At 33.3% G+C, this 27,837-nt stretch overlaps 3 protein-coding genes and 1 long non-coding RNA gene across 5 annotated transcripts; all 4 read right to left on the bottom strand.

The window, feature by feature from the left end:
* Positions 1–294: 294 nt before the first annotated feature.
* LOC113763509 lies at positions 295–3,536 on the bottom strand. Of its 2 annotated transcripts, none has more exons than XR_003467357.1 (3): positions 3,261–3,536; positions 743–894; positions 295–612 (listed from the first exon to the last, which is right to left on the bottom strand). It is a non-coding gene; the product is annotated as an uncharacterized LOC113763509 (long non-coding RNA). The 2 variants fall into 2 exon arrangements; XR_003467358.1 differs by lacking the exon at positions 3,261–3,536 and adding an exon at positions 3,194–3,231.
* A 482-nt stretch (positions 3,537–4,018) lies between these two features.
* LOC113758110 (GDSL esterase/lipase At1g29670-like) lies at positions 4,019–8,774 on the bottom strand. The gene is made up of 5 exons (XM_027301134.1): positions 8,525–8,774; positions 8,000–8,124; positions 5,618–5,863; positions 5,261–5,492; positions 4,019–4,062 (listed from the first exon to the last, which is right to left on the bottom strand). The coding sequence occupies exons 1-5, from the start codon at positions 8,772–8,774 to the stop codon at positions 4,019–4,021; spliced, it is 897 nt and encodes a 298-aa protein (XP_027156935.1).
* A 3,406-nt stretch (positions 8,775–12,180) lies between these two features.
* On the bottom strand, positions 12,181–19,473 carry LOC113760454 (GDSL esterase/lipase At1g29670-like). Its single transcript, XM_027303034.1, has 5 exons — positions 19,127–19,473; positions 17,815–17,939; positions 13,342–13,587; positions 12,970–13,207; positions 12,181–12,696 (listed from the first exon to the last, which is right to left on the bottom strand). Exons 1-5 carry the CDS (start codon positions 19,377–19,379, stop codon positions 12,443–12,445), a joined length of 1,116 nt encoding a protein of 371 aa, XP_027158835.1. The 5' UTR covers positions 19,380–19,473; the 3' UTR covers positions 12,181–12,442.
* A 6,794-nt stretch (positions 19,474–26,267) lies between these two features.
* On the bottom strand, positions 26,268–27,800 carry LOC113758100 (GDSL esterase/lipase At1g29670-like). Its single transcript, XM_027301133.1, has 3 exons — positions 27,783–27,800; positions 26,871–27,126; positions 26,268–26,680 (listed from the first exon to the last, which is right to left on the bottom strand). Exons 1-3 carry the CDS (start codon positions 27,798–27,800, stop codon positions 26,457–26,459), a joined length of 498 nt encoding a protein of 165 aa, XP_027156934.1. The 3' UTR covers positions 26,268–26,456.
* Between the last annotated feature and the right edge of the window lie 37 nt (positions 27,801–27,837).

Here is a 27,837-nt window from a genome sequence, read left to right as displayed (position 1 = left end):
GACTCTTATTTTGGAACATCAATAAAGTAAAAATATGATAACAACTACAGACAAAGGAAGTACATAACAACTGTTTCATGAAATTTGAAGTTCTTTGACAGAGTTGTGAAAGATAATGAGTTGTGAAAGATAATGAGCCATGTATAACACTTTTTCCATGCCTGCATTGTTTGGCTGGTAGATATAAAATTCAAAACCCATAAATATGCTTGATTTAAAGTATTTGGTCTATATGATTCTCCAAGTTCCAAAAATCTTGGGCAATTGTATTACATATTGTTAGACTTTCCCACTTTCATTACACGGATTAATAAAAAATAATAAAATGCAAAATTGAAACTAAAAAAGCAATAAGCATAAACTAGGATGGAAAAAGGGACGTGTGACATTTAATCATAATTCAGCACCTATGCATGACCAAAAGTTGAAGTCATTACTTCAAAAATACATGAACAGCAATTGTGCCTTTCCAAAATAACCACCGTTTAAAACAAACTTGAGCTTCCAAAAGGTCTTGTCACCTATTACATCCCAAACAAGCCACCTAAACATTTTAAACACTTTCACGGTGCCTTCCAGATTGCAACCTATTTCCAAATTCGCAATGTTAACCTGCACCAGAAAAATCACATATTAACAAGCCAAATTCAAGCAAAAAATTAAATGCAAGCATTTTTAGAATTGAATTACAGGACTTTTGTCAAGAAGACAAATTGCCACATAGAGCAAGGAAAACACATACCATTACTCCTTTTAAACAAAAATAAGCCTAGCTTCAAAAATATTTTATCATCTACCACATCCAAAACTAGCCAAACTACAACAACAATTCAAGCTCAAGTGGCTCCTTCTAGATTGCACAGCCTATTTCCATCCAAAATCTCCAAAATAAACCTGCAAAACAAAAATTTAATGTAAGAGATTTTCCACATAATGAAATTTTTTACTAAAACCATTGTGCCTCAACTGCATTTCTCAGCACTAAAACTTCCCATGTATTTGGCTACCCATATATTGCTTTCCAAAATCACATATAACTTGCATCACATCCATTCATCATTTTGTCATAGTGTATTACTAGAAATAACAGAGAACTGACTCTATGCATTCATATTAATTGAGATTCGTACTAACATCATCACACAGAAGCACAAATTGGTGACATCACCAATAAATTGTTTGAAAGAATGATGATACAACGATGGAAAGTCATTATTATTGCTGAAAGATGTCATGCATGCTCATGCACTTGTCCACCTACCAAGCTGCATGCATACATGCAGGAGTTTTTTTTTTTTTTGGGGGTGGGGGGCGAGGGGTGTTTGGATTTTGGGGCTTTGGATTGTGAGAAGAGAAGCTACATCTGCAACTAGTCATGGAAACGGCTGACAGAAACACAAGCTGTAAAAACTGGAGAGTTCCAAAGAAGTTGTTGGAAACACGGCTAGAAACAGAGGAAAAACAGAGCAGCGATATCACTTCAAGAAAGCAGTGCTATTATGGCACCATACCAATTCCTCACCCAGCTCAGTGGTGAAACAGCTAAAGAAATGTTCTAATTAAGTCGAGAGAGAGAGAGAAAAAAGAAGTCCTGTTTTTCACACAAGATAATGCTAATTAAAATGCCACAACTGATTCATTGAAAGGACTAGCAGCATTTGTCCATTGCTCTAACACTGAAGACGTTGAAGCTGTTGGCTCCCCCATTTGATCAATTACACTCCCTATCTTTTAAAGAGTGAACATGGAATCATGGCCAAGAAAACTCAGCAAGATTGCTCTGGGATTAACTTGGCATCAATCTATTACTATAAAATTCAAGACCCTCATGGACATTGATTATTGTAAGAAAGCCTTTTACGTTCCCCTTCTGTCGCTTCCCCAACCAACCGCCCATTCAGAGGAGAAAGAGCGGAAGCAGTGGCGGCGCCGGAGGCAAGAAAAATGGCGGACAAGGTGGTGACTATTCGTACTAGGAAGTTCATGACCAATCGTCTTCTTTCCAGAAAACAATTCGTCATTGATGTTCTGCATCCTCGAAGGCCTAATGTTTCCAAGGCTGAGTTGAAGGAGAAATTGGCTAGGATGTATGATGTCAAGGACCCAAATGCCATCTTTGTTTTCAAGTCCAGGACGCATTTCGGAGGTGGCAAATCAACCAGGTTTGGATAGATGTATGGTTCTGTAGAGAATGCTAAGAAATCCTGAGAGTTCTAGGCCTTGTCAAATTTTTATAGAGAAAAACAAAAATGTTTTTGCAGCAGAGTTATTTTCTCATTTGTTACTTTGAATTGTGTCTTTGTTCCTTTGAAACTAAGCCTTGAGATTAATGTCGTTGTGTAAAGTACTGATAGTCAAATTCGTCATGCCTTCTGCATCTAAGTTCAGCCAACTTGAAGGACCACAAACATACACAGATTGACAAAAGATCCTATAATCAACAAGGTATGCACCAGAACAAATGCAATTTCAATCCAAATACTGGTTGGCAATGAATTACTGGGTGAATGTAATCAACTAGAAAATCTACATATCTTCTCATTTTTCATGTTCCGATTAGTGCTATTCAATACTCATTTTAGTAGTGCGCTATTCTAAATCTTGAAGATATCATTGGATGTTACTAGTAAAACAAAACTACTATTACTCAAAATGACATCTCTGAGGACTGGAATTTTTTATTTCTATGCTTTCAGTAGTTGAAGAATAATGGCCTTTACTAACGATAAGGCCAAACCTATAAATTGTCCAAAAGGACAATAGCTAATGATACGAAAGTATTGTTATCTTCTATGATATAGCAGACCATAATTTAACCACTTATCAACAAAAGCATACCATGTTAAAGACACAACTCCTATACAAGTTAAGAAGGATTAGGGATATAAAATCATACAAGCAAAAAAAGGTTACAAAGGTAATGAACATGGTTCTACCATAAAGAAGCACAAAACAAGAATCCTGACTTGTTGAACATGCCAAATGTGTTAAAAGAAGTGAATAACTCAAATATTATAAACATGAACACGGAGGATGATAGGTAGCAAAGAAAACTCAATCAGATTCGCATGGTAGCAATCGATTATTAAATTCAAGAGGACCACATAGACACAATTAGTAACCGCAATAAAAATAACAAGTAAAGTTTTACATATCTAGCCTTGATCTTAAAATAGAAGAAGAAAAAGCGCACCTGATTACAAATTGTTAGAGAGAGAATTCGGAGAAATTAAAAGGGAAAGAGAATGAAATCAACGAACTTGGTGGCATTTATCTTCCCGCATCTGCACTTTACTCTTCTGTTTCTTCTTTTTCTTTTCCTTTTTCAAAGGCCTCTTAACTCTTAAAACTACAACGTTTGGTTGTATTTTTATTTTAGCAAGAATAGAACCACTTCTTGCTATTGGTCAAGTACAGATCGGCGAGAACCTGTCCTCACCAAGTGCGGTACATCAGCGTGGAACTGCATGAATTCTCACGAGTACCAAAAAGCCTTGGCGCCACTATGACTACAATTTGGAGGGAAGCTTCCCGCCTTTCTTTTTGGCAAGGATGTTAAGCGAGGAAAGTCATAGTGCTAGCAAAAGTCAAGCTGTCTCCAACATTTGGTGAGGATATGCTCTGTTCCTCGTCATCCACACATTAATAGCGTTGACTTGTCTGCTCCTCGTAAAAAATTTTGTAGCTAATTCCCTTCTTTGTTGTAGTGATGACACAGAGAGACCCAAAAATGTATTAATTTTTCGTGCGGTATAGACAGCAGATACGCTTTTCGTTGTGAATAATAAGTGACTGTACGCGTTTATTTAATATCCACACTGACAAAAAGCGGACATATACAGAGAGAGAGAGCCATCACTTTTAAAAAATGCCTGATCATCTGACTATCAGGCATCCACAGGAGACCAAGTTCATCTATAAAGTTACCTTTCCCTCCGCAGTCCAGACTTAAAAAACTTGATCCACGGGGCCACATTAGTCAGAACCATATGATCAACTGCTATTTTTTTCACCGAATTTAAAAGATCACTCCAATAACATAAAATATATGGCTAAATTCTTCTGCAGAAGCACCAAAACAAAGAAGATGAAGCTAATTCTGAACATTATCAAGTAAATTTCATAACTACATTTTCACAACAAACCACACAGATTATTATTCACTACGAATAGGATGTTTTGGGAAGAAAATAGGATGCTATTGTTGCCTTAATTCGCCAGAACAAACGGTTTTAAGGAACGAAAATGGTATTCAGCTATGTGAAGGTCATTTTTCAAAGACAGTGTGTATGCATTGTAATGACGGGGTTGCCACTGTTATTAGGTAATTAATTTCATGTATACTTAACTTCAATATATTTTTCTGTATTGCATATAATATTTTATTTGTCAAACAGGTACAACGTTAATATACAAATCAGAGATTCCAGTGGTAATATGCATATTAATCTACAAAACAGACATGCACGATTTGTATTTGGTTGTGATGCTTCTTATCTCAGGGCATTACAAAGGAAGGTAGAATTTCTTAATATATGTTTATTTTTTATAGTACTATTTATAAATTATGTAAAAAAATACACTAATTTCGTACGTTGTTAATTATCAGGAAAATAATGATAGGTTATTCGGCCAACGAATTAATTCATGCATAGATCGTGCATTTTCATTTGTAGTACGCACTCCACAAAATTCAACAGAGTTAATTAAATCACCAATTTTGGCTTTCGTACTAAAAGTGGATTGGTGTGAAGAGTGTTCGCACCTTCAAGGAAGATTATCAAATCGAATGCTTAGTATTTGTAAGTATTTCATTTTAACCACATTCAATTACATTCATTTGTAGAAATATATCATTCCCTTTTTTAATATAGATTTTATTTTTTTTTCAGGATCCATCTTTCGAGAAAAGACAGTTCTTGAATGATATACACATTCTATTATATTTTAAACTATTGTTAAATAGATATTACATTTAAATTTTGTTGGTTCAATTTTTTCACCTTTATTTGTTTATCATTTTATTTTTTTCAATAATATTAGCACCGTGCGTAGCACGGGTATTCACACTAGTGTTGTAAAATTTTAAAAAGAAATGTTGTAAAATTAAGTTCAATAAGCTTATTTTGTAACCAAAACCTTAATATTCTTTTCGTTTGCATGAACATCAGGTTTGCCTTCGTCACCGTCCTATATTATCTGTGCAAGTTGAGTCTAAATAAACACTTTCGGTTTCCATAAAGTAGAAGTTCCAACGTACCTGCAGGCATAGTATTCAAAGTGATTGCTGTCACATTTACATAGATAAAATGTGCACTGCTTAACTCGGTATTCAGTTCATCGACCAGTGGCTTGAGCTCCTCATTGAATAACTGAACTTCACTATTTAAAGAATCCACACATGTACCATCTATAGATAACAAACCAGGCACACAACCAAGGAAACCTAGCCCAAAGATAGCTATTTTTCTTGCCCCCAATCTGTACAATTTCTAGCACCAAAAGGGATACGAGTTAGGTTTTTTCTTTTTTTCTTTTTTAAATGTATATTCAAGGTGAACATCAAAATTTAATGAATAAAAATGGAAATCTGTTAAAAGAAAATAATTATACGAACCCGTAGTTGCTGAGAATATTCTATAATCAACATTCTAGCAAATTGTCTTGGAGTACGTAGGCGGCATGTAGGATAATATTCTGGGAGTAAGTAGCTGTCGATGTAATCGTTACTTCCAATTGCAAAAGTATACAAACATTTGGCTAGGTATTCTTTTGTTGCAGCTTCGTTCCCAATTAATCTCACAAGCTGCGAAGTTACTCTTCTATGATTTTGCAATTGTTGGTTGAGGCTGACGATATCGCCCTATTAGTAAAAAAGAAAGAAATTGTAGTGTGAGTTTTGGTTAACTTGCCTCCCTCAAGAGGTAAGTAACAACAAAAAGAAAAGCAAAACACCTATACTAGATTCTTGAGATTTTGAAACAAATTTTTTAGTATGATTCGGTAATAATGAATGTATTCCATTAGCTTTCTTTTATTAAGCTATTTTAAAGAAGTGGAAATGTGTATCAGACAAGAAATTGGACAATAAAAAGAAGAAATAGGTCAAGTTATGAGTCATGACGATTTAAATTTCTAATGAGGCCATTGTGGCATTGTGACCAGAATCCATGGCCCGCAGCTGATATGTTCACTACATTATTTGTTCCTTTTTTCATTTTTCATTTTTCCCCTAAGTATTTTTACCACTTCTGTGTGCCATATGGTTCATTTGTGTTAAAATTTAAAGACTAATCCACCAATTGAAAAATGGAGTTTGGTTTTTGTGCACTAACGTGGAAAAGGTTGCTATATTAAACAATAATAGCTGGTCAATAAAACTATAGTAGTGACCAAACATTACTATTAATGATGCCATGAAAAAAATTGGCAAAAAAGGGGTTAGCAATTAACCAGTATTCTCAGAATTTCATTAAATCTTTTGTTGAAATCGATGCAATTTACAGGTGAAATTTTTATTTAATAAACATTTGGCTGTTTAAAGCATTAAACTATTTTGCAGAAACTCTTAAGTTTCATTTTGTCATTGGGGCAAACCTCAAGTGAGATACATGTAACCAACTCAATTTACAAAAGGGTAATTTGGGACTTTTAGATATATATATATATTGTTGGTGCATTCAACATATGATAGCAACTAACGTCTGGGAGTATTTGATTTACGTTTTGTCATTCAAGGGGTTTAACTATAATTTTGCCAAACAACAAGGTAGTTTTGTAATTTGGTCAAAATCACAGGGATGATAAATGTAATTAACCCAAAAAACTATATAAATAATATAAATAAAAATTTTCCATTTGAAATTCTCCTAGATAAGACAATTGTATGAATACTTAGATCTAAAGTCAAAACTGGAAGAGGAAGGGATTGATTGAACAGTATGGAAGGAAAGAATATAAGTGAGAGATTTCAGTTCGAGATCTCCACTTACATTATATTTAAAAAAAAAAAAGAAATAAAAAGAAGAAGTCAGAACGGGAAGGTCCAATGGAGCCCTAACATTGGCCTTGAACTATAGGCCCGCCAAACAATTCTGTTCCACTTCAAGGTTAAATGAAATTCACTTGAATCAAGGATCCATGCCTCATTAGTCTATTTTAGTCCACTTCAAGTTTAAATGTCTATTTCAAATTTTTGTAAATCCTACTCTAATTTGTTTATATTGTATTGAAACTTATGTACATCTCATTCTAACTTGTTTACACTCTAAAGGCAAGCTAATTTGAAATGGAACTTGTGACCAGGAAGAATGTGGATATATGATCATGCCAGTATCCTCTTATTCGACCATTCATAGTACTGGATTTTGGACATAGTTCGAAAACCATGGTGAATAAGTGACTGGAATCGGTGTCAAAATAACTAATCAGAATAAGTTCCCATGCCAACATATCGTGTCAACATCATTTGTTATCTTGTTGTTCAATTATTGCAGTGTCATAAAAAATTTTCAGTAGGCAGACTGCACATTAATGGCACCTGACTTATTAGGCAGTGACATGTTCTCGTTTTTGAATGTCATACAAAAGGTCTGGTACTACAATGCATCACATTCCAATCATCAAAAACCCAGCATGAACGCCTTTCAAGAAACATGGACAAGAGCAAAATTGAAAAATAGAGACAATTGGAGAGTTTATGTTAGTCTTGAAATTGGACAGAATTGGATTTCTTAAATATACTGCAATTGCAAAACAAAGGGCCGTTAAATCAGTTCTTAGCATGTGGATGCACAAAATATAAACTATTTACTTTGCATTGAGATACATATACAGTATCATGTGATTTTTTTTTTAAAAAAGGTTTAAAATGGCTGAAGTGATTTAGGCAATTTTGTTTTCATTTTGTAAGTGTATTCTTACCAAAGTAATGAGAGAATATAACATTGATCTGAAATTTCAAAACTTTTTATTTTTCAAAACAAAGTTGTATAATTACCAGCTGGCGACCTGTCTGGTCAAGAATTCCGGATGCTGCTGATGCATAGTTAACACCTTTAGTGATGTCCTGGCCTTTTATATTTGCAAATGGAGGCATGTAGCCCTCAAATCCAAGGAGCTCAGCTGCCAGAAACAGACGTATACTTTCTATCATTAAGTAGCATATAAGTTGGCAAGCCCTAGCTTGTTTACGAAATTCATCTCTTTTTTTTTTTCAGTCCTTAAACTTCAAGCATCACTTACGTACTATTCCATCAATTTTGACAATCCTGCGAGATAGATTTCATATTTTAAGAGTAATGTTCGAAGCTGAAGTTTAAGAACTAAAGTTGATGTTTTCATATTTTAAGAGTTAAAGTGTCCAAGAATAAAATTTAAAAACTCAGCTTGAAATGCGTTTAAGAGTCCAAAGTGGAATATAGTCTTCATAAAAGAGTCCATACGAATCAAAAAACTTTTTGAAAGAAATAATACAATAAAAAAAAAGTTTTGTGCTGGATATAGAAAAGAAAGAGATGGTTACCTATGAAGTCCGCTTGGTTTCGCCCATTGGTGAAGCGACCAGTTGGACCTTCCGGCAAATCAATGCCGTAAGGTGGATAATTTGCCTTGGCAGTAGTGTTCAGGTAATTGTTGTTGCCATTGTCATCTTGGGAGTCGCCGAAAATGAAGTAACAAGGGACCTGAGGATTGCCCAGAGCAAATGGTTGCAAGAAGAGGATAACCACTCCTACGACGGGCAAGAAAACCCACTGCTTAGTTGCAAAAGTCATGAATGCCGATGAGGAAAGAAAAGGAATACGGTGGATTTAGCAAGTGATAGGAAAAGCCAGACGTGGAGGTACCAAAAATCCAAAGTCATTGCCAAAATATAGAAGGCAGAGGAGCTATTGCAGCTGGCTGTAGTGGTGGTCCACCTTGGGAGAGGGCGGAGCCACTCCATCTCCACGTGCTGTTAAACCTGACCCGGCGAAGGAATCGGGTAAATCGGTGATTGATTCAACTAATGAATTGATTGTTGAATCTGTGGATCACTAAAATAATATTTATAAGGGTAAATTATATTAACTTCCCCTCTTGTTTTTACATAAGTTAGGGATCTTCACTCTTGATTTCGGAATAATGAGGACCTACCCTCTTGTTTGCCAAATAACAAGAAAAGCTTCCCTACATATGATTTGGGAAGAAATGTCATAAACTCAATTCAAAGCCCCCAAACCACCATTTCAATGACACAAGTAATTATTTCCAAAAAAATTAAGAAAAAAAGAGTGGAGTTTTTTTTCCCCTTCAACTTATAACTATAAAATACCGATCACACATAATTTTATTTATAGCCATAAAAGTTGGCCTTCTATCAATCATTTTTTTTTTATTTCCAGATTAAGTGTATGTATTTTCATAAGTAAATCCATAATACTTCTTTTCTATATTAGCTTTGCCACAAAATAAGTTGATGTCTTGAATCATTCATGTATATCCAAGTTGAAATTTTAAGTTGTTAATATATTTGATAAATGTACAGTTTGGACACCTCATTTTATTAGAATCCAATTTATTCTAGAAGTAGACACACATGCAAATCTATTAATTTTGACTGGGAAGAACAAAAATAACGAACAAAATATGGGAAATCTTCAAATTGTAATGCATAAAAATCGTTTTATTCTTCTTTTTTCCCCCCATTTCTTAGAGAACAAAAGCTCTTTGTTTTGACAATTTTCTTTTGTTTAATATAAGATAAAGTGTAAAAAATGTAAAATCAAAACTAGTATAAATGTTGACTTGATGGAAGACATTGATAAGAGATGTTCATGTTGTTTCAGAATCAAGAGAAGAGACCCCTGACTGTTGCAGGAATCTAGAGGGGAGGTTAGTGTAATTTACTTCTTTACAAATACATGTCACATTTTAGTTATCTTGAGATGCATAGAGTTTATAATAAAGTACTTCATAAATATTAATTAGTACATCTAAAAAGATATATTTTGACTATATAAACATTAATAAATGAATCAATTTCTTTATATCATAGTTTAAAAATATAAATCATGCATTCAAAGATAACAAAAAATAGCTTATTTATTAAAAGAATAGGCTTTTAAGGAAATAGAATTAAGTTTTTGTCAATACTTTGCCAAAAAAATTCAATTAATTTTCAACCATTGTTACGTAATAATAACACTTTCATATTGAAAGTTGAATTAATTATGCAATAATAAAATTAAAAAAAAAATACATTTGAAGGGACATTTGGTCAACAAGTGAAAGTTTATTTCCAATAAAAAAGTCTTTTGCACATCAATGAAGAACATTCATATTTCCCCTTGAGCAAAAATTGAACTTCAAACAAAATTATTTTGAGATTCACGGTCCAAACATTGGTAAAAACATATACATTTTGATCCAAAAACAAAGGCCTATCGGGTCATTGGGCACCATCTATGTTCCCAGTTAAACCATTGGGTCAACCGGGTTGCGTCATATTGCCTCTTTTTCCGATCAAATTAGAAACCTAGTGGCCGTTCATTGGGTCATCTGGTTCAACATCTGAGCTAGGACGAATTTAATAACTATCCACGTGTCCCTATATCGGCTTTAGAAAAGTTGTGCTTTTATCCTGATAATAATTAGTTGAAATTCAATATATACACATGCATATATGCCTGAAGAAAAGAACCACTAGTAACTAATAGATGCAATGTACTATAACTATAATTGATTATTATAATATCTTCCCAATCCTTTAGGGAACTTAATCCAATGGTTACACTTTTTTTAATATACAGTAACGATTTAGTGGTTTCTTGAATCCATATGTATGTTATTCATCGCATATATGTATGTTACTTTGCTATGTGAATCTTACAATTGTCTGCTCCTATTCGCACAGCAAATTTCTCTTTCACTTGCTCTCCATTAAAAGATTTTCTTGTTCACAACACTGAGTTTGGAGTTCTGCACTTCTGCTTCTATTCACGAAACTAAAATTTCTCCATTACTTGTGCCCAGCTGAAAATTGTCTTGGCTCCACCGCTATGGTTGAAGTTCGACACATCTTAAACAGCTGAGCTCTGTACACGAACAGGAAAGTGTTTTCCTGGCCATTGAGTTTTGTAGAGTAAACATGAGCGGAAAACCTGAACTTTATTCATTAATTCAAGTTACTCTCGACAAAGTCTAAGCTGGTATTTTTGTTTGTTAATGAAGTAAATTTTTGTCTAAAACAGAAAAAAGCACACAAAAAAAAAAGCAAATTCACTGGCCATTAGCACATCCTAAACTCTTTTCCTTTGGTTCACGAATTGAATTACTTATTTTGCTTGTCTAGTTAGAAATGACCTTACTTTTATAGAGACCAATATACTTACGATGTGCAGCACTTCTATTTTCTAATTCAAAAAATAATTTTTAAATGAATTGAATAAGTTTCACAATTATATACTTTAATATGAAAAATGAAAATTTAGACTAGCTCTTTTTTTTTTTTGGAGCAATTCAAGGCTTGTAGGATTTATAATATGTTATCGGCTTAAAGTCGACCCATTCGGCTCGTTTCAAAACAGCGCTGGCTTGAATCTCAACTTGCAGTCCGACTGAAAATATGGGTCAAGTTTGCGCTAAGTTAGGTCAGTCCAAATAAGGCTTATCTTGTCAAATAAATAAGATAATAGTATACAGATATACATCGGTCCAATTTCATTCTGTATCAATACTACATATATGTGTGAGAGAGGGAGACAGAAAGAGAGAGACCTTGAAGCAGGTTGGGCTTGGGCCACCAAGATTTTATTACCTGTTCGATTTTAATATACAATATCTGGACGCAAAGATTATGAATTCAAATCTCCTTCCTGCCTCCTCGCTTTATAAATCTCACCCCTTCTAATTTTTTTTTAAAAGTAGTTATATAGTTGTGAGAGTATATAGGGCTAGAACAATCACAGGGACAAACTAGTTGAACATGGTATAATCCCACCCCTTATTTATCTTGGGAAAACTGTTGCCACCCCCAATGTAAGATTATTTTATCTTACGAATGAGGGATTAATTTGGTAAAATGAAATGTCTAATTGTGACTAAATATGGGATAACAAAATATTAATAATTTAATCCTATATCATCTCATGAAACAAACTAACGAAGTCTTTTAGACTAATAAAGGCACGGTTTGAATCCTCACTCAAACATGTGATTACATAAAGGTCTTTTAGAACTATAAGAACACTTAATAAACTTTGAACGAGGATTCTGCACAGACATTGGGCTTTTACACAATTCTAATAGTAATTATAAATAGTCTGAGATTAATGGTAACATATTGTTTCCATTGAGGAGATAACATCACACTAGCACATTCGGACTCTCAAGTTTTATTACATCGAGTTTGACTTGTCGGAAACTTGGAATATAGAAATATCATGGGACACATAGATACAGTCTATTGTTTCTTCACTTTATCATGACAGTTTTTGCCTGTTAGGCCGCCAATGGCAAGAGGATCAGCATCAAGTAATGAGGATAACGCAGAATATGCTAATCTTGAATATGCTTCATTGACTACTTCACTGGGATGGAAATCATCCCAAAAATAATATTGGTTCCTGTTGCTGCAGGGAATTTGCCCAGGAATACACTGTCCACCAGCAACTGCTGCAGACACGTTGCAGCATGGTGCATTGCCAATTGTAATTTCTGAAATAGATTAAGTGTAAGATTGAATTAAAAAGAGAGAACAGAACCGGCAAAAAAAAAAAAAAAAAAAGCCAAAGCAAACAGTGGAATGTAAGACAGCAGGAAAGATACAATGACTTCATTTGTTGAAAAAAAAAAAAAAAAGCAAACAAGAAACATAAATTAAGATCTCCTCAACAAAAATTTTTTGAATGCAGTATTTATTATTTATTCAGGTTGAATCTTATTTGTCAATCAAACAGAATGTTCCAATAAAATAGGAGCTCAACGTACCTGCAGGGGTGGATAAATTGTTCAAATTGATTGCTATCACATCTACATAAAGAAATTGTGCACCGCTTAACTCGGTATTCAGTTCATCAACCAGTGGCTTGAGCTTGTCATTGAATAACAGAACTTCCTCGTTAATAGAATCCACACAGTTACCATCTGTAGATAACTCAGCAGGTATGCAGCCAAGCCAACCAAGCCCAAAAACGGCTATTTTTCTTGCCCCCAATCTGTACAAAGTCTAGCACCAAAAGGGTTTCAAGTTAATTTTCTTTTTCTTTTTTTTTAAAATTTATATACCTGGTGAACATGAAAATAATGAACGAAGGCTGAATTTTGTTAAAGAAAAATAAACATAATAATAACTAAACCAACCCGTAGTTGCTGAGAATAATGCCTAATTAACAAGCTGGCAAATTCTCTTGGAGTATATAGGTGGCTGGTAGGATAATATTCTGGCAACAAGTAGTTGTTGATGTAATCATTATTCCCCAATGCAACAGTGTACAGACATTTGGCTAGATATTCTTTTGTTGCAGATCTGTTTCCAATCAACCGCACGATGCGCGAAATTGCTCTCTCGTGATTGTGCAATTGTTCGTTGAAGCTGAAGAGATCGCCCTATTAGCAAATAAAAAAGCATTATGTAGAGCGGCTTTTGGTCAAGTTACCTCCTTCATGTGAAAATTAACAATAAAATAAAGAGCAAAGCACCTATACTCTTTTTTCCCACATTATATTTAGATTTTTTCTTTAAAAGTGGGATTCTTATGCTTTTATCTTGCACTGACACCTAAGGTGTTGATCACTCAAAAACCATTGCATCTATTTTTTGTCTTGCACTTACATTAGGTTTTCATAAAATTCTTATCCTTTTTCCCTTCTCAATTACTCCTTTTTGTTAAAATTTATGCCTCTGAGCTCCCTCTCTTTGTATTTTCTAAGAAATTTTATTCAAGCTGTAGGACTTATCATCTATAATTAGGCAACGAGAATATCTTTGGGTTAGCTTCCTTTTATTGAGCAATTTCAAAGAGCTGAATGTGTTTATCAAACAAGAAATCGGACACTAAAAGAAACAAGAGATCAAGCTATGACAATCTAATAAAACCTTAAGCATAAATTGCCATCTATAGCGTGGGTTGAGTGGCAAATTACTTCCTATAGACGATCAACCAGACGAGTGGCTCAGATTTTTGGTACAGGAGAAGTGCGAAAGACATTTATGCCCTCAATACATAATACTTTGGTAGTTCTATTATTTTTAAGAGTGGTGTTATTATATTCTACTAGTAAAGAACATTGTACTCTCTAGGAAATGGTGATACAATTGTAGATATAAAAAATGAAATAATTTCAGAAACCTCCCTTGAGTTTTCTGACACTTTCACTGACCTCCTTTGAAATTTCAAAAATTACACTAAACTCTTTTAAACTTAAGGTTTTGGTAACAAAATCAGTCCAATTCAGAAAAAAGCACTATTGAAAAAGTATTTTGAGGAGTGAGATGATAATTTTCTTTCATATATGCCCTTTTCTAATTGTCTTCAAGTTGTATTAGTAAAGAATAAAATAATTAATAAAAATCAAGGAATATATTTAAAATTTGAAAAGATGCAGCAACTATAACCTGAAGCAACAATGGTTTTTGCACATAGCTAGTGCAAATTGTAAAGGCCATATTTTTTGTCATTTGCAACTATATATAAAAGACACAACTAACTCTATAATGCCATTAAATTATTAGTATAAGCATCTAAATTTGGGTAAAAAAATTAATCTTTTTATTGTAGTTGACGAGGTAAAAGTAAATATATTGATGAAGAAAACATACAAGTCTTAATCAACAAATCAACAATAAACAGTATAAATAGTTTTGTTTAACCACAAGATTCAACAAAATAAGTCAGTCAAAAAATTTTCTATTTCTCTTGCTCAAAAGATCTATTTGTGCAGATTATATAAGGTTTTCTATTCTGATTATTGTCAAGTGATATCAATCACAAAAAAAGTGCCATCTTAAGTTAGCAATTGATGCAATTTTTTGATTGTAATTATGGTTGCTAATTTGAGATGAAATAATCATTATTTTGGTTTATTTAGTTAATCTTATTTATTTAGTGCCTTAATCTTTTTTTTCGTCATATATCCATTTGTAATAATGCATAATGTCTTAGGGCAAAGTAGTACTTTCACTATATTTTATATAAGTAATGGGTCCAAATTTTTGACAAGGGAGGTTAGTATAATTTTTAAAATCTTAAGGGAGGTCAGTGAAAGTGTTAGAAACCTCAAGAGAGGTTTCTGAAATTATCCCATAAAAGATTACATAAATTATTTTTACTAAAAAAATTTAGTTGTGATAAATTATACTATTTAATTTTTTTAGAAGAGAATACCAATATATATTTGAATATCAAAAGGAATTATGAATAATGAGAAAGAAACAAAAATTGAATGTCAAATAATTTTTATAAATATTTAATTTCCATTTGTTGTGATAAGGAACTATCACTAAAAATACAATACTTTTTTGTTGTGTATATACTTAACTGGTATATAATATCACTGTTATGCATGCACACATACAGTTACATATACACACACACATACATACATACATATGTCGGTACGTGGGCCACTGTACCCTTTTGCCAATCTCGAATTCTCGGTGCCAAATTTGCATATATATGTATGCATGCATGTATGTATATATGTGTGTATATGTATATCTATATATGTGTATGTGTGTGTTGCATTTTTTGAAAGTAAATTAAATATATACTTTTTTTGAGTCAGAAAACATTCATTTTAGTAATAATTCCTATAACATTAAATAAAAATTATTATTCATGAGAAAATTTTCAATTTCGCTTTTTCTTGTTTGTCCTCGTTAGTAAATTCCTTTTGGTGTTTAAACAATTTTTGGTACATTCTTATGTAAAATATTTCAATATCATAAACTATCATAAGAAACTAAATGTCGTTTAGTAAACTAATTTATGTGATCTCTACAATTACGTCTTCAATTATCACCATTTTTTGGACATCAAATTATTTTGTTAATAGTTTAATAAAAACATTTTTTAAGGACAAAATTGTCGAAGTATTATACATCACAATGCATGACTATCTTGTCATACCTCTATATATAGAAATTTAACCCACATGTTTGTTCGTTTGTCTATAAATAGCAATTTATCTGTTTTGGCATTATAGGTAGAGGGTTCAAACTTCAAAAAAAAAAAAATGGAAAAACCAGTTGACGCAATTTAGATTGAATTTCGGATCTAGGTAAAATCGAAATATATCCATTTATAATATTTGATAAAATAGTTTGGGAATGGATATTAAAAATATATTTTCAAATTACCAATTACTAGCTGAATTTTCAATATATATGTGTGTTATATATGTACATATTACTAAATATTAATTAGAAATTAGTTAACTATTGATTACTAACTAGTACTCTAGTGCAGTATTTACTAATTTACTACTGACGATTTAGTGATTTCCCACTAAAATTGGTCAATAGCAGAGACAGGAACATACAGATTCTCTCTACTGGCTGGTTCTTTTTGCATTGTCTCTAGAACCGATGGCCTATAAAGCTGGCAAGTTACTTTGTTTTCTTTCTTTTTCTTTTTATTTTCATTTTCCATTTTCTTTCCTTAAGTAATTTTACCACTTTAGCATGCCATGCGGTTTAACTGTGAGGAAATTATTTCTAAAGTGGAAATTATGTCAGCAATGACCCAACGTATATGAAAAGATTTCATTTGAAAATTTCCTAAAATTGACATTCTATAGATACCTGTGTCTAAATTCAATGTACAGCATTAGGATCGGTATTTGGACCAACCAAAGAAGAATGTGCATAAGATTATGACAATATCCTCCAATTCGATCCGTAAACAGCCTAGATATTGGACATAGCTCGAAACATGACAAATAACTGTCCTACTCTTCGTCAAAATTGACAAATAATTGTACTGTGCATCTACAGGTTCCCTCATCCAAAAAGTCAGGATAGTGTCAAAGCTTGGCTCTATCCCTTTGCATTCGAAACGGCAGGAATGCGCCTAGACTTTGATCTATACTCAGTGGACAATCATTCTAGTTTTCCTTTTTCTTTTCTTTTATTTAAAATCATGTAAAACGTGTATATAGATACTTGAAGAACACCACAAAAAATGAATGGTCAATATTGATCTATTAGTACCGTACTATATTTTAGGATCCCCCCTCATAGTTTACCTCTCAAGAAAAAGTTTGATGGAGTGTCAACATCATTTTGCATATTGAACTTTATCATGTTATTCCTTCAAAAAAAAAAAAAAACTTTATCTTGTTATTGTAGGACTTCACATTAATGGTGCCTGACTTAATATACAGCAATCTTTTCTCACTTTTTCGATGTAACATAAAAGGTTTGGCACACAACATTACATTTCAGATTTTTTTATAAAAAAAAAAAAATCCAGCGTAAACCCCTTTTCGTAGCATGGACAGGGACAAATCTGAAAAATTGGGGTCAATTAATGATTTTATGAGGATGTTGATATTTGACAAGAGTTGGATTTCCTAAATTAACTGCAATTACAAGACAATGGACTACTAAACCAATTCTTAGCATGTGGATGTACAAATCTAACTATTTAGTTTGCATTAGCAAAAGTAGATGTATGCACCATCATGTGATTAAAACAGAAGAAAAAAAAAGCTTTAAGAATGTCGAAGTTATTTCGGCATTTTTCTTTTCTTTTGCAACCTATGTTGTGGGAGTACGTCATCGGTTTCAACTTCTAAGCACCTATTTTTTGAGAAAATAAGCTGTCTGCTTACCAGGTGACGACCGGTCTGATCAAGAATTCCAGATGCTCCCGAAGCATAATTAATGCCTTTAGTGATATCCCGGCCTTTTGTATTTGCAAATGGAGGTATGTAGCTGTCAAATCCGAGGAGCTCACCTGCCAGAAAGAGACGTACACTTTCTAATTCATACCACGAATTATTGGATCTCGATCCTGTGCAACCGCAAGGACAATTGACAAATTTGATACACCTTCTGTACCATTTTTTTGTCATATTTGGAAATTTTAACTTTTTTAAAATAATAGTCTGATTGTGGTGTTTGTACTTCTTTTTTTAATTTTATCCCAATAAATTTAAAATTTAAATTTAAATGATAACATGCATATGATTAGAAAGAAGGGTTATATTAGAAAAAGAGACAAAAATGTGTTTTAATTTTTTTAACATGACAATTGTTTTAAAACATTACAAAATGAAAAATATGACACTTTCAATGATACGAAGAGAGTAATTTAGATCAATCCCACTAAATTTGAATTGATCTCAACCGTTGACTTAAAATTTATTGAGTTGATATCGGCCGTCTAATGGCCTATACGATTGTACCTATAACTGCAACGGGTCCAAATCCCAAATTGTTGATGTTGATGTATAACATACAGGGCTGAGGGCACCGATGATTTTCGTTGAGAACAGTTCTGAATTGAATTATGTAATATTTTTTGAATAAAATGTAAGTCTACGTAAACTATTTATAAAACTTAACAATAGAGACATAATAGAGACATAATTGTTATATATAGGATCTACATAAATAAATAGTAACCAAATATCACACTCATATTATAAAGATGTATAAAAAAATTTACATAAAATTATAAAATGTTTAAAAAATATTACACTGTTCCCGCTCCCATAACATACGAGATGGCATGCACTACCAGTTTGCCGCCTATGGGAAAATGTCTATCAGAAAAAAGTCTTTCTGAAAGACACTAATATATAAACAAAAAAATTCTATAATATATAGAAACAGTGACCAAGTCAAGAATTTATGATAACAGCAGTGACTCGTGAATATTGAATTAATTCTTTGCGAGTTAAAAATATAGAAATTAAAGATTCCGAAAATTCGGGAATTTAGAGAGCGAGGGGGGGGGGGGGGGGTGGGAATATGAATATATTTTAGTCAAATAGCATGGGGGCAAGAGAAGGTCTTTTTACAAAACTTCAAACTTAACACAGAGAGTTAAAAGAAAATTTTAAAACTTAGGGGGTGCAGCTCTTGGTCGCCTGCTGCCTCAGCCTCTAATAATAGATAGGATAGGAAAGAGATAGTCACCAATGAAGTCTGCATGATTTCGACCATTGGTGAAGCGACCAGTTGGACCTTCTGGGAAATCAATGCCGTAAGGTGGATAATTTGCCCTGGCAGTGGTGTTCAGGTGATTATTGTTGCCATTGTCATCTTGTGAATCTCCAAAAATGAAGTAGCAAGGGACCTGTTGTTCGCCTAGGGCAAATGGTTTCAAGAAACAGACAACCACTACATTAATGATGGATAGGAGAAACCATTGCCTGGCTACAAAAGCCATGAATGCAGATGACAAGAAGAAAAAGGCAATGGTAGGTTTAGCAAGTCAGAGGAAAAGGCAAATATGGAGGCACCAAGGATGCAGAGCGAGAGCCAATATTTTATACAAGGCGGAAGCACTATTGTAATTGGTCGATTCTGTGGACTGAATTGGAACTCGTCATTTCTTAAACAACTGAATTTTGTACGTGACTGTAAAAAGTATTTTTCCGGTCATTTTGTTTGTGCATGAAGAAAACTTTTTCAGTGTACATACTATCATTAAATACAAAATTTGTTTTTATATGATGAATAATAGTACAAAAATTATAGATAATGGCTGTGCTGCCGTTCAAATTTGTAATAGTAGTGTTTCAGAGATAATCATGACGTTGAACCAATGATATATAGTATTCTTGTGTACTGTACAGCTATAGTTCATAAAAAATGAATTCAAATGAAGATCAGTTATTTATTTTTACATATCAAAAGTTTGAAGATTTTTCATTTATTTTCTAATAACACTTAATTTATACCGACTTTAAGAAATTTTCAATAGAAAAAAAAAAGAAAAAAAGAGTTGGGGACTGGGGTAGCAATTACCCGCCCTCGATTGGACATGGCTCCGCTCTGATTCTGCCAACCTTTATCGGGCACCACAGCCCACAATCATGGAGAAAGTAGCTACCAGCTGGATTTTTAATATTTAATTGGCCTATGCTTTAACCTTTTACTGGAGCCAGTTGAATTTTTATTGTGCTTTGAAATCCGACAAGGAATATTGAAGTCGGGTGCAACGGTTTTGCACATCACAGGATTCACATCAATGTCCAATGCAGTGCTGCATGCGAAACCTATGCAACGGAATGGCCTTCTCATCTTAAACAAGTTTCCGGAGTTGGATGCAGCAATATAAGATTATTCATAACACTGTCCAATGATGTACACCGTCTTCAACAACCATAGATTGGACGCCAATAAAGGATTAAATTCCTCTTTGAATTGTATATCGGGTATTCAAATTTTATGTGTAGTAAAAAAAAATTTTAAAAAAGGTGTTAGAGCACCTTTTTAATTTAGTTAAATCTATATACCTGCTAACCGCTTATATAGTCTCTTTAAAATCCCCCTCCTTGTAAAATAAAATATAATAGATTATATTATAAAAATGTTATAAAAATTATGTACACCATTCTCTTTAGGCTCACTTCTCTATCAAATAAGATATATTAGATTATAGAAATGTTATCAAAAATATGTACACTATCCTCTTTAGACTCCCCCTTCTTGTGAAATATGATAAATTAGGTTATAAAAATGTTGCAGCAAAAAATAAAAAATGTACAGTGTCTTCAATATTACTCTGTAACCTACTTTGTTTGGATTGAGTGTTTTTTTTTTGACAAATTATTTTTGTTTGTGGAATTTATGGTAACAAACTTCAAAAATAACTCTAAAAACACATAATTTCGAATACAACTTATAAAAATAAAACTAAAACTAAAAAAATTAAATAACAAATATAACAAATCCTATCACCTATTTTTCTTCTATTCACTACCCATGACATACCACTACCTACCATTATCCATGTCCTCCTCCCTCCTCCATTGCCTCTGCCCCTCCCTCTTTGCCTCTTAGTCCTCCTCCCTCTTCCCCTTCCTCCCCTTTCCTCTCCTCTCCCATCCACTATTGCCCCCAGCCAAGCCCTTCCCCCCTCTTCTTTCCCTTTTGCTTGCAACCAAAATGTCACGAGAGATCTGGTTGCCACCAGAAGGGGAAGAAATAGGGAAGGAGGGTCAACGAGAGGTGGGAGAAGGAAGGGAAGAGGAAGAGCGAGGATGGAAGACGGAGGAGGGGAAGGGGATAGTGACGACAGTGGAGGAGGGAGTAGGGGAGGGTAATGGACTATTTTAAAACAAATTTTTAAAAATATTTTTAAAATTTTAAATTCTAAAAATACCTCAAAATACATTCTCGAAAATACATAATTCAAATGAATAATCTACAATAAAATTTTTTTACATATATCGATACAATAAATTTTTTTGAAAAATAGCCCCAAAAATATCTAATTCATATGGAGTTTACAGAGATATTTTAAGTTTCTAGTTGAATATGTTTTATGCTCAAATGCTCAATATAATTCAAATTATAAATTATTGGCACCACAAGTCAGAACATATTACAAATGGAAAGGAATAAGCATTCCATGATGTAGAGGTAGATGCTTTTTTTATTTTTTAAGCAATGTAGAGGTTGATGCTTGTTAGCCGTTATCAAGTTAATAATAAGACTCATAGTCAATTTTGTCTTAAGTTACGGAACATATTATTAATATTAGTAGTTATAAGGGCAAAGTGTGTGTGGGTCATTAAACATTTCAAAATTTTCATTTCGCCTACAAAATTATTTTTCGTATCGAATATCCCACCGAATTTCTAAATGTTCTTCATCTTGATCACTCCGTTAACTCTAACTGCTAAAATGGATAGAGGTTAGTCCATTTGACAGGCCGGCCTGCTTTAAATAGGCAATTTGGACATTTTGCCTGAAACCATCAGACTCTAGCTCGTTTGGGAGGACAGATTTGGTGAGAAAAGAAAGAACTAAGAAAGAAAGTGAAATCTTTTAGCATTTGGGAGTTTTAATAGCAAAGAAATAGAAAGAAAAGGAAGGATGTCACGTCCTTTCAAGTTATAAAAATCCTAAGCCCAAAATTAGGCGGAAAGCGTGAGAAAGGAAAGTGAATTAAATAAATATTTTAATATATCAATTTTGCCTTTATAAAGATTGTAATATAACATTTTCCTATTTTATGTGAATGTCAAGTTTCAAGGGTATTAATGTAAAATAGAATATTTTCTTTTTACTTTTCTTCACTCCCAAATAAAAGATAATCACTTCATTATCTTTCTTTGCAAAAACTCCCAAACAACATGAAGAGATATTACAGTCTCTTCTTTTCTTTTCTAACTTAAGCTTTCGCTTCTTTTCTATTCTCTCCCAAACTAGCCATTAAACTTTCAGCTCCCCATTCGATGACCCATTTCTTGTTTATCTATTTTCTCTTGGAATCTAACTCAATCATTCTCTCCAAGCCTTAATAGTTTCTTTTGTAGTCTTGAATTTTTTTTAGTCTCCTGTACATACAAGTTAGGTTGGGGCAACTTACATAATTTTTGTTTCTTTTTTCTATTGGGAATCTTTAGAAGGAAACTCTTTAAAATTTGTGGTGCTCTCGTTTAGTCTGGCTGTCAAGATTTGAGGGTTTTCTTTTCAATGCAATCCATTGATTATTAGCGTTTCTTTAAACCAATGACATTGAAAAAACAACCTTGATCTTAGAGATTAATTTTTGTACTAATGATTTTAACATTGAAAATTTCATGGGTTTCAGTTTTAAGAAGTATTACACTCTTTTGGACGTAGCTACTAACTAAACTTAAAGCAAAAACCATATACCAGCAAATAAGTAGGTGGGCTTCATACAAAACATTCAAATTGTCCATTGAGAGGCGTTAATTGTCGTCTATCAAAAGTTAATTGAATGGACAGTATGAAGCACTCAAAGTTCAATGTGCTATTTGACCTGAAAAATATTATTAGTTCAGTGAATGAAATAAGAATCTTGAAAACTCTACCGTGTACTTTACCCTAGTCACAATTGAGGAAAAATGAAAAGCCTAAATTGGATGATTGCTTTCTAGGGTGCTTTTAGAGAATATAATTGTAATGCACTTTTCAATGAATATATACGTGACATGGAGTGGTAATTGGGTAACGTGTTTAAAAATTTTCAAAAACATACCTCCATCCAGATATAGTATAACTCAACGCGTACTAAAGCAAACAACCACTAGCAATTTTTTGGGGGTGTTCTCGGACTGATTATTTCACTTGACTTCAAATTCTGATGTTACATAATTCATGTTTTTTGACGTTCGTTCTCTTTCGTTTGTGCATAGATTTAGATTTTTTTTTAATAGTGAAAAAAATGTTGGAAGTCCTGAACTTAAATAAGAGTAACTTTTGCTCATTCTAATTAATTAGCTTTTTATAAAATTCACAACTGACAACTGCCTTTCTTGTAATAGTAAAACTCACAATTGCATGTATAATCATTTTCAATCACCCGATTACCTTCATAAATCCATTATTAGGTCTTCGAAACATGCCAATCCCAAAAGGACACGTCTTAAAGTGTAAACCAATAATGTCCTTGGCTAATGCATCACATATAAAGTGAATTTTAATTTTATGCACCGAGTACACCCAATAATGTCATGGGCTGAAGCCTCGTATAATTTATCTCACCAGAGTATAGTAGGGAGTTTGTTAGGCGGAGAATTTCGACATAGAAAACTTTTTTTTTTTTTTTGAGGGATCCACATAGAAAACTTGCTAACCTTTTTCCTTGTCGTGTATCCATTTTACACAGTTTATAGGGCCATATTCCGAACTCTATGGCAAACATGACAGTAGCTCAAATTCAACGAGCAATTGGAGATGCCAGGAACGATAACCATGTAGCCATCAAAATGGCAATTGTACAAGTCTTGACATGTAGAAAAAAAAAATCATTATCCACTTAGAATTTTCCCTGTACTTTCAGCCAATCTCCAACCACAAATCTGCCCAAACTACCAACAAATTACTCAGTTGTTTTTACTTGAAGTGGCAGAGCCATCTCATTACGAGAGTAACAACTCATATAGATTGGCCTACTCTCAGAAGTCAGAACTCTTCACATGTGAAACAGGAGGTGCACAGGAAAAAAGGACCGTTGTCATTAACGGACAATTTTGTCTCCCAGCTAGACATATAATGTCCCATTTCCATTTATCATGTTCTGGAACCAGAGAAATCATCAAGTCTCAAATAAACACATATAGAGTAGGATTCATTCTTGCTGTTATATTTTTTATTTAACTTTCATCTTGTACTTGTTTATTTTAATTATGGTACAAGGAGAAATTTGAATAAGCATTGTATGACTAGTTGGATTGAAGCTATGATATGAGAAACTTGAATACGGGTTTTGTAAACTACTGTTGGGCAGAAAACCCTGAGAACCAAATAAAGAGGTCCAATATATGAATACTCATATTAAACCCAAGTTACTTCCCTAGTCCACCATGATACTCAAGGCAAATTCAACTATTTGGAGCTAAATCGTGGATCCTATTTTCTTCAACACGTTAATAGAATCCCCGTCAAACCCCTAGTTCCAAGATACACCAACTAGACTTAACATATTACTGGCTGCATGGCCCAACATAAGACGATAACAATTTATCCGTCCGACAAAAAGATAGCAATTTACTGATCTATTATTGAGAAGAAACAACTTGCGAATATGTAGCCTAGACTCAAACTCGAAAACCTTTTTATAAAGTGTAAAATGAAAGATCTCAAATTTAGAATCTCTCACTTACACTCTCTTCTTCTGTACTATTCAATTTATCCCTTTCTCATAACTCAAAAACTTTGATACCATTGGTTGAGAAAAAAAATTCAAAGAGCTGAGAGCCCATCATAGAGGCTTAAAATATTTAGGAGCCTAATGCCGATGCAAAAGGTTAAATTGATAGGTCTTAAACCCTTATCTATATATTAAAAACTCCTTTTTTTTTTCTCTAAAAATAAGGTAGGATAACTAATTTTACTCATGAACCTAAAAATTGTTCAATTTGATGGAGCTGGAAATGAACTTCCCCAGTTAACTTAGTCTAATGTCTAGTTGACTCATGAGATGTGTCCAGTTTCATTACTTTGGAACTCCAACATAAACTTACCATGATCACTTCAGAAGAAAATATTATATATGAATATCCTCCAATAGCCACTTTCCTCCTTAATTCAAACATAGACTTCCTTCCTTTAGCTAATACACCTCTCTCTATAATTCAGACCCCATTCCAGCATCTAGGAGGAATATTCCACCAAAATGTGAACCCCAAAAAAAAAACAAAAACAAATATGTAATAGACTCTTAGGTTAATGTGGTATAGCTGATGAAGCCAGTAATTTATACAACCACACAATTGAAGATAAGAGTTGATGGTTCGGGAGGCAATGATCATTTTATGGACGAGATGCGAGTAAAGTTGCGTGTAATGTCCGGCAATTATAGCAAGACTTTTCATGTACTGTTGTCCTACTCTATTTTTGTTCGGTATGAAATGGTAAACGATTTCATCTCAGGATTTTTGTCTAAAGAACGTCAACGTCTAAACAGGTGCAAAGCAATTTATCAATTTAGCATACAATAACCCTTCGCGCAATTTAGCATTTAACCTATTTCCAAAGCACCATTAAATCACTATCAGTTTCCTTCTTTAATTGATTTATGTTGGCAATCATTTCTTTAGCTTAAGAAGTTCCTCGTTTAAAATCTTTTCCATCTCTACAACTGTCCTTGCAGGAATGTGATGTAGTGGCAGAAGATTGTTTGTTTGCATACCCTGACCAGGTCACCTAAAATAAATGTACAGACTGATTTTATTTGGGGTTACAAATTTGTATATTATTTGGTTGAATGGCTACCCACATCAAAGTATTCAGATAATATTAAGTTCATAAGTTCACAAAAAATATCCAAAAGATTAAGGGACTCATGGATTTGATGAATGCCTGATATGAATCTTGGGTTGACTTGGTTTACCATATTAAATTTCACTTTAAGACACTGTGCTCTTAAGACCTTCAAATTTATCCCATTTAAATTCAATCGATAATATTATTAACAAGACTAACAGAATAGAGATACACTGCAAATCAATAACAAATTGATGAATGTGGTTAGAAAGAGTAAGGGGATCGTAATTGGAACAAAATTATGCATTCATACGTACACAAAGCATAAAACATGATAATTATTCATTGCTGTAAAAAGTGAAAGCGGTGGTAGTTTAACTTAGTAATTTAACATTAAACAAGAAAAAGAAGTACAACTTCTGAACAAGTCTTTGGTACATCACGTTTTGCAGTTACTCAGACACTCAACAACAACTCAACAGTAAAAACAGCAAAATGTAAATAGTTATTAAGCAGGTAGACCCTGCAAGACTCTTCATTTGATGAAAATTCTCCATGTTCAAAGTTGAGCTAAGCGACTTATGTCAATTGGATATGCATCTGATGACTTTTGAGCCCTGTATGATCTTCTCCCAACTATGATATTTGCAGCTTCAGTTGGATGAAATGCATCCCAAAATAGATGCTGATTTCTGTTAGGACATGGAGTTTGAAAAGGAAGACATGTTATCTGGCCATTGTTTCTCCCAACTCCACAGCAACCTCTATTTGTCACAGTGAAACCTGCGCAGAAAATTAAATATAATTCGAAACCAGCTAGATGCATTTTCCAACCCCCTCCAAGAGTTGAATTTTCGTAGTTAACATAACATTTTGAATTTTTTAAAATTTTTATTTGTGAAGTAAAAAAATTGCATCAACTCAAACAATAAATGTGCAAATAAATTTCTAGGAGAAATGGCATGGAAGTTACCAAAAGCAGAGGGACTGCTGATTAAATCCTGGAAAATCCCATAAGCATCAATGTAGATAAATCTTGCATCAGTGAATTGATTGTTCAAGGTGTCCACTAAAGACTTAAGTTTGCTATTGAACATCTGATTTGCCGAGTTGATTCTGGCCACACAAGTTCTGCCATCAGGGCTATTTTGGGCTAATTCATTTGGACTGCATCCAATTTGACCCACTCCGATCAAAACAAGCTTCCTTGCTCCAAGGTTATACAATCTCTATCGACAATCATAAACATCAAAATGTCAAACTTAGAACTTAACAAAGAAAAAAGTAAGAAAAAAAAAATAAAGGAACAGTTCTATTCTATGAAATATGAATAGGGCTTGTAATGAACTTTAAGAGGAAAAAAAAGAAGGAGGAAATACATGAAAGAGTAATTAAATGAAAGAAAGGATAAATGAAAAACCAACAAGAACTTTTAAAAGTTAGCACTGCTTCTCGATCATTAATTTTCCCTTTTTAGTAAATTAAAACAAACAGGTGGCTAAGCAGACTGCGTTTAAGTTATTTTATTTTATTCTATTTTTCTGTTTGTTATTCTTCATAGTGCTTTAAAAGATTTGTTCACAGTTCCTCATTTCCAGCTCATAATTAATATCACCTAAACTATTGTCCTTCTGCCCAAGTCAAAAGGGAGGTTGGTCGATTGGTACAACATTGGAAAAAACACCCTTTTAGAATACGACTAAGCAATAAATACAACTAGCTTTTGTTCAAGGAGGCAGAGACTTCTGAAACAAATTGTGCGTGAAATTGTCCAAGAAATTAATTCCTCATGCTGTCATGCATGGTAGCTTTTGCTACAGCATGATGATCAGAAGTCGAAGGAGACTAGAAGAGTGCAATTAATCTCTAAGGAATACATATGTACAATCCGACAACCCCTCATATTCTTTGCCTTTTCATCTTCTTCCTCTGCCCTTTTT

The sequence above is a fragment of the Coffea eugenioides genome, chromosome 2 (assembly GCF_003713205.1).
Source record: "Coffea eugenioides isolate CCC68of chromosome 2, Ceug_1.0, whole genome shotgun sequence".
Classification (NCBI taxonomy): domain Eukaryota; kingdom Viridiplantae; phylum Streptophyta; class Magnoliopsida; order Gentianales; family Rubiaceae; genus Coffea; species Coffea eugenioides.
The sequence above is the reverse complement of the archived record's forward strand: the minus strand, read 5'-3'. Positions and strand labels throughout refer to the sequence as shown.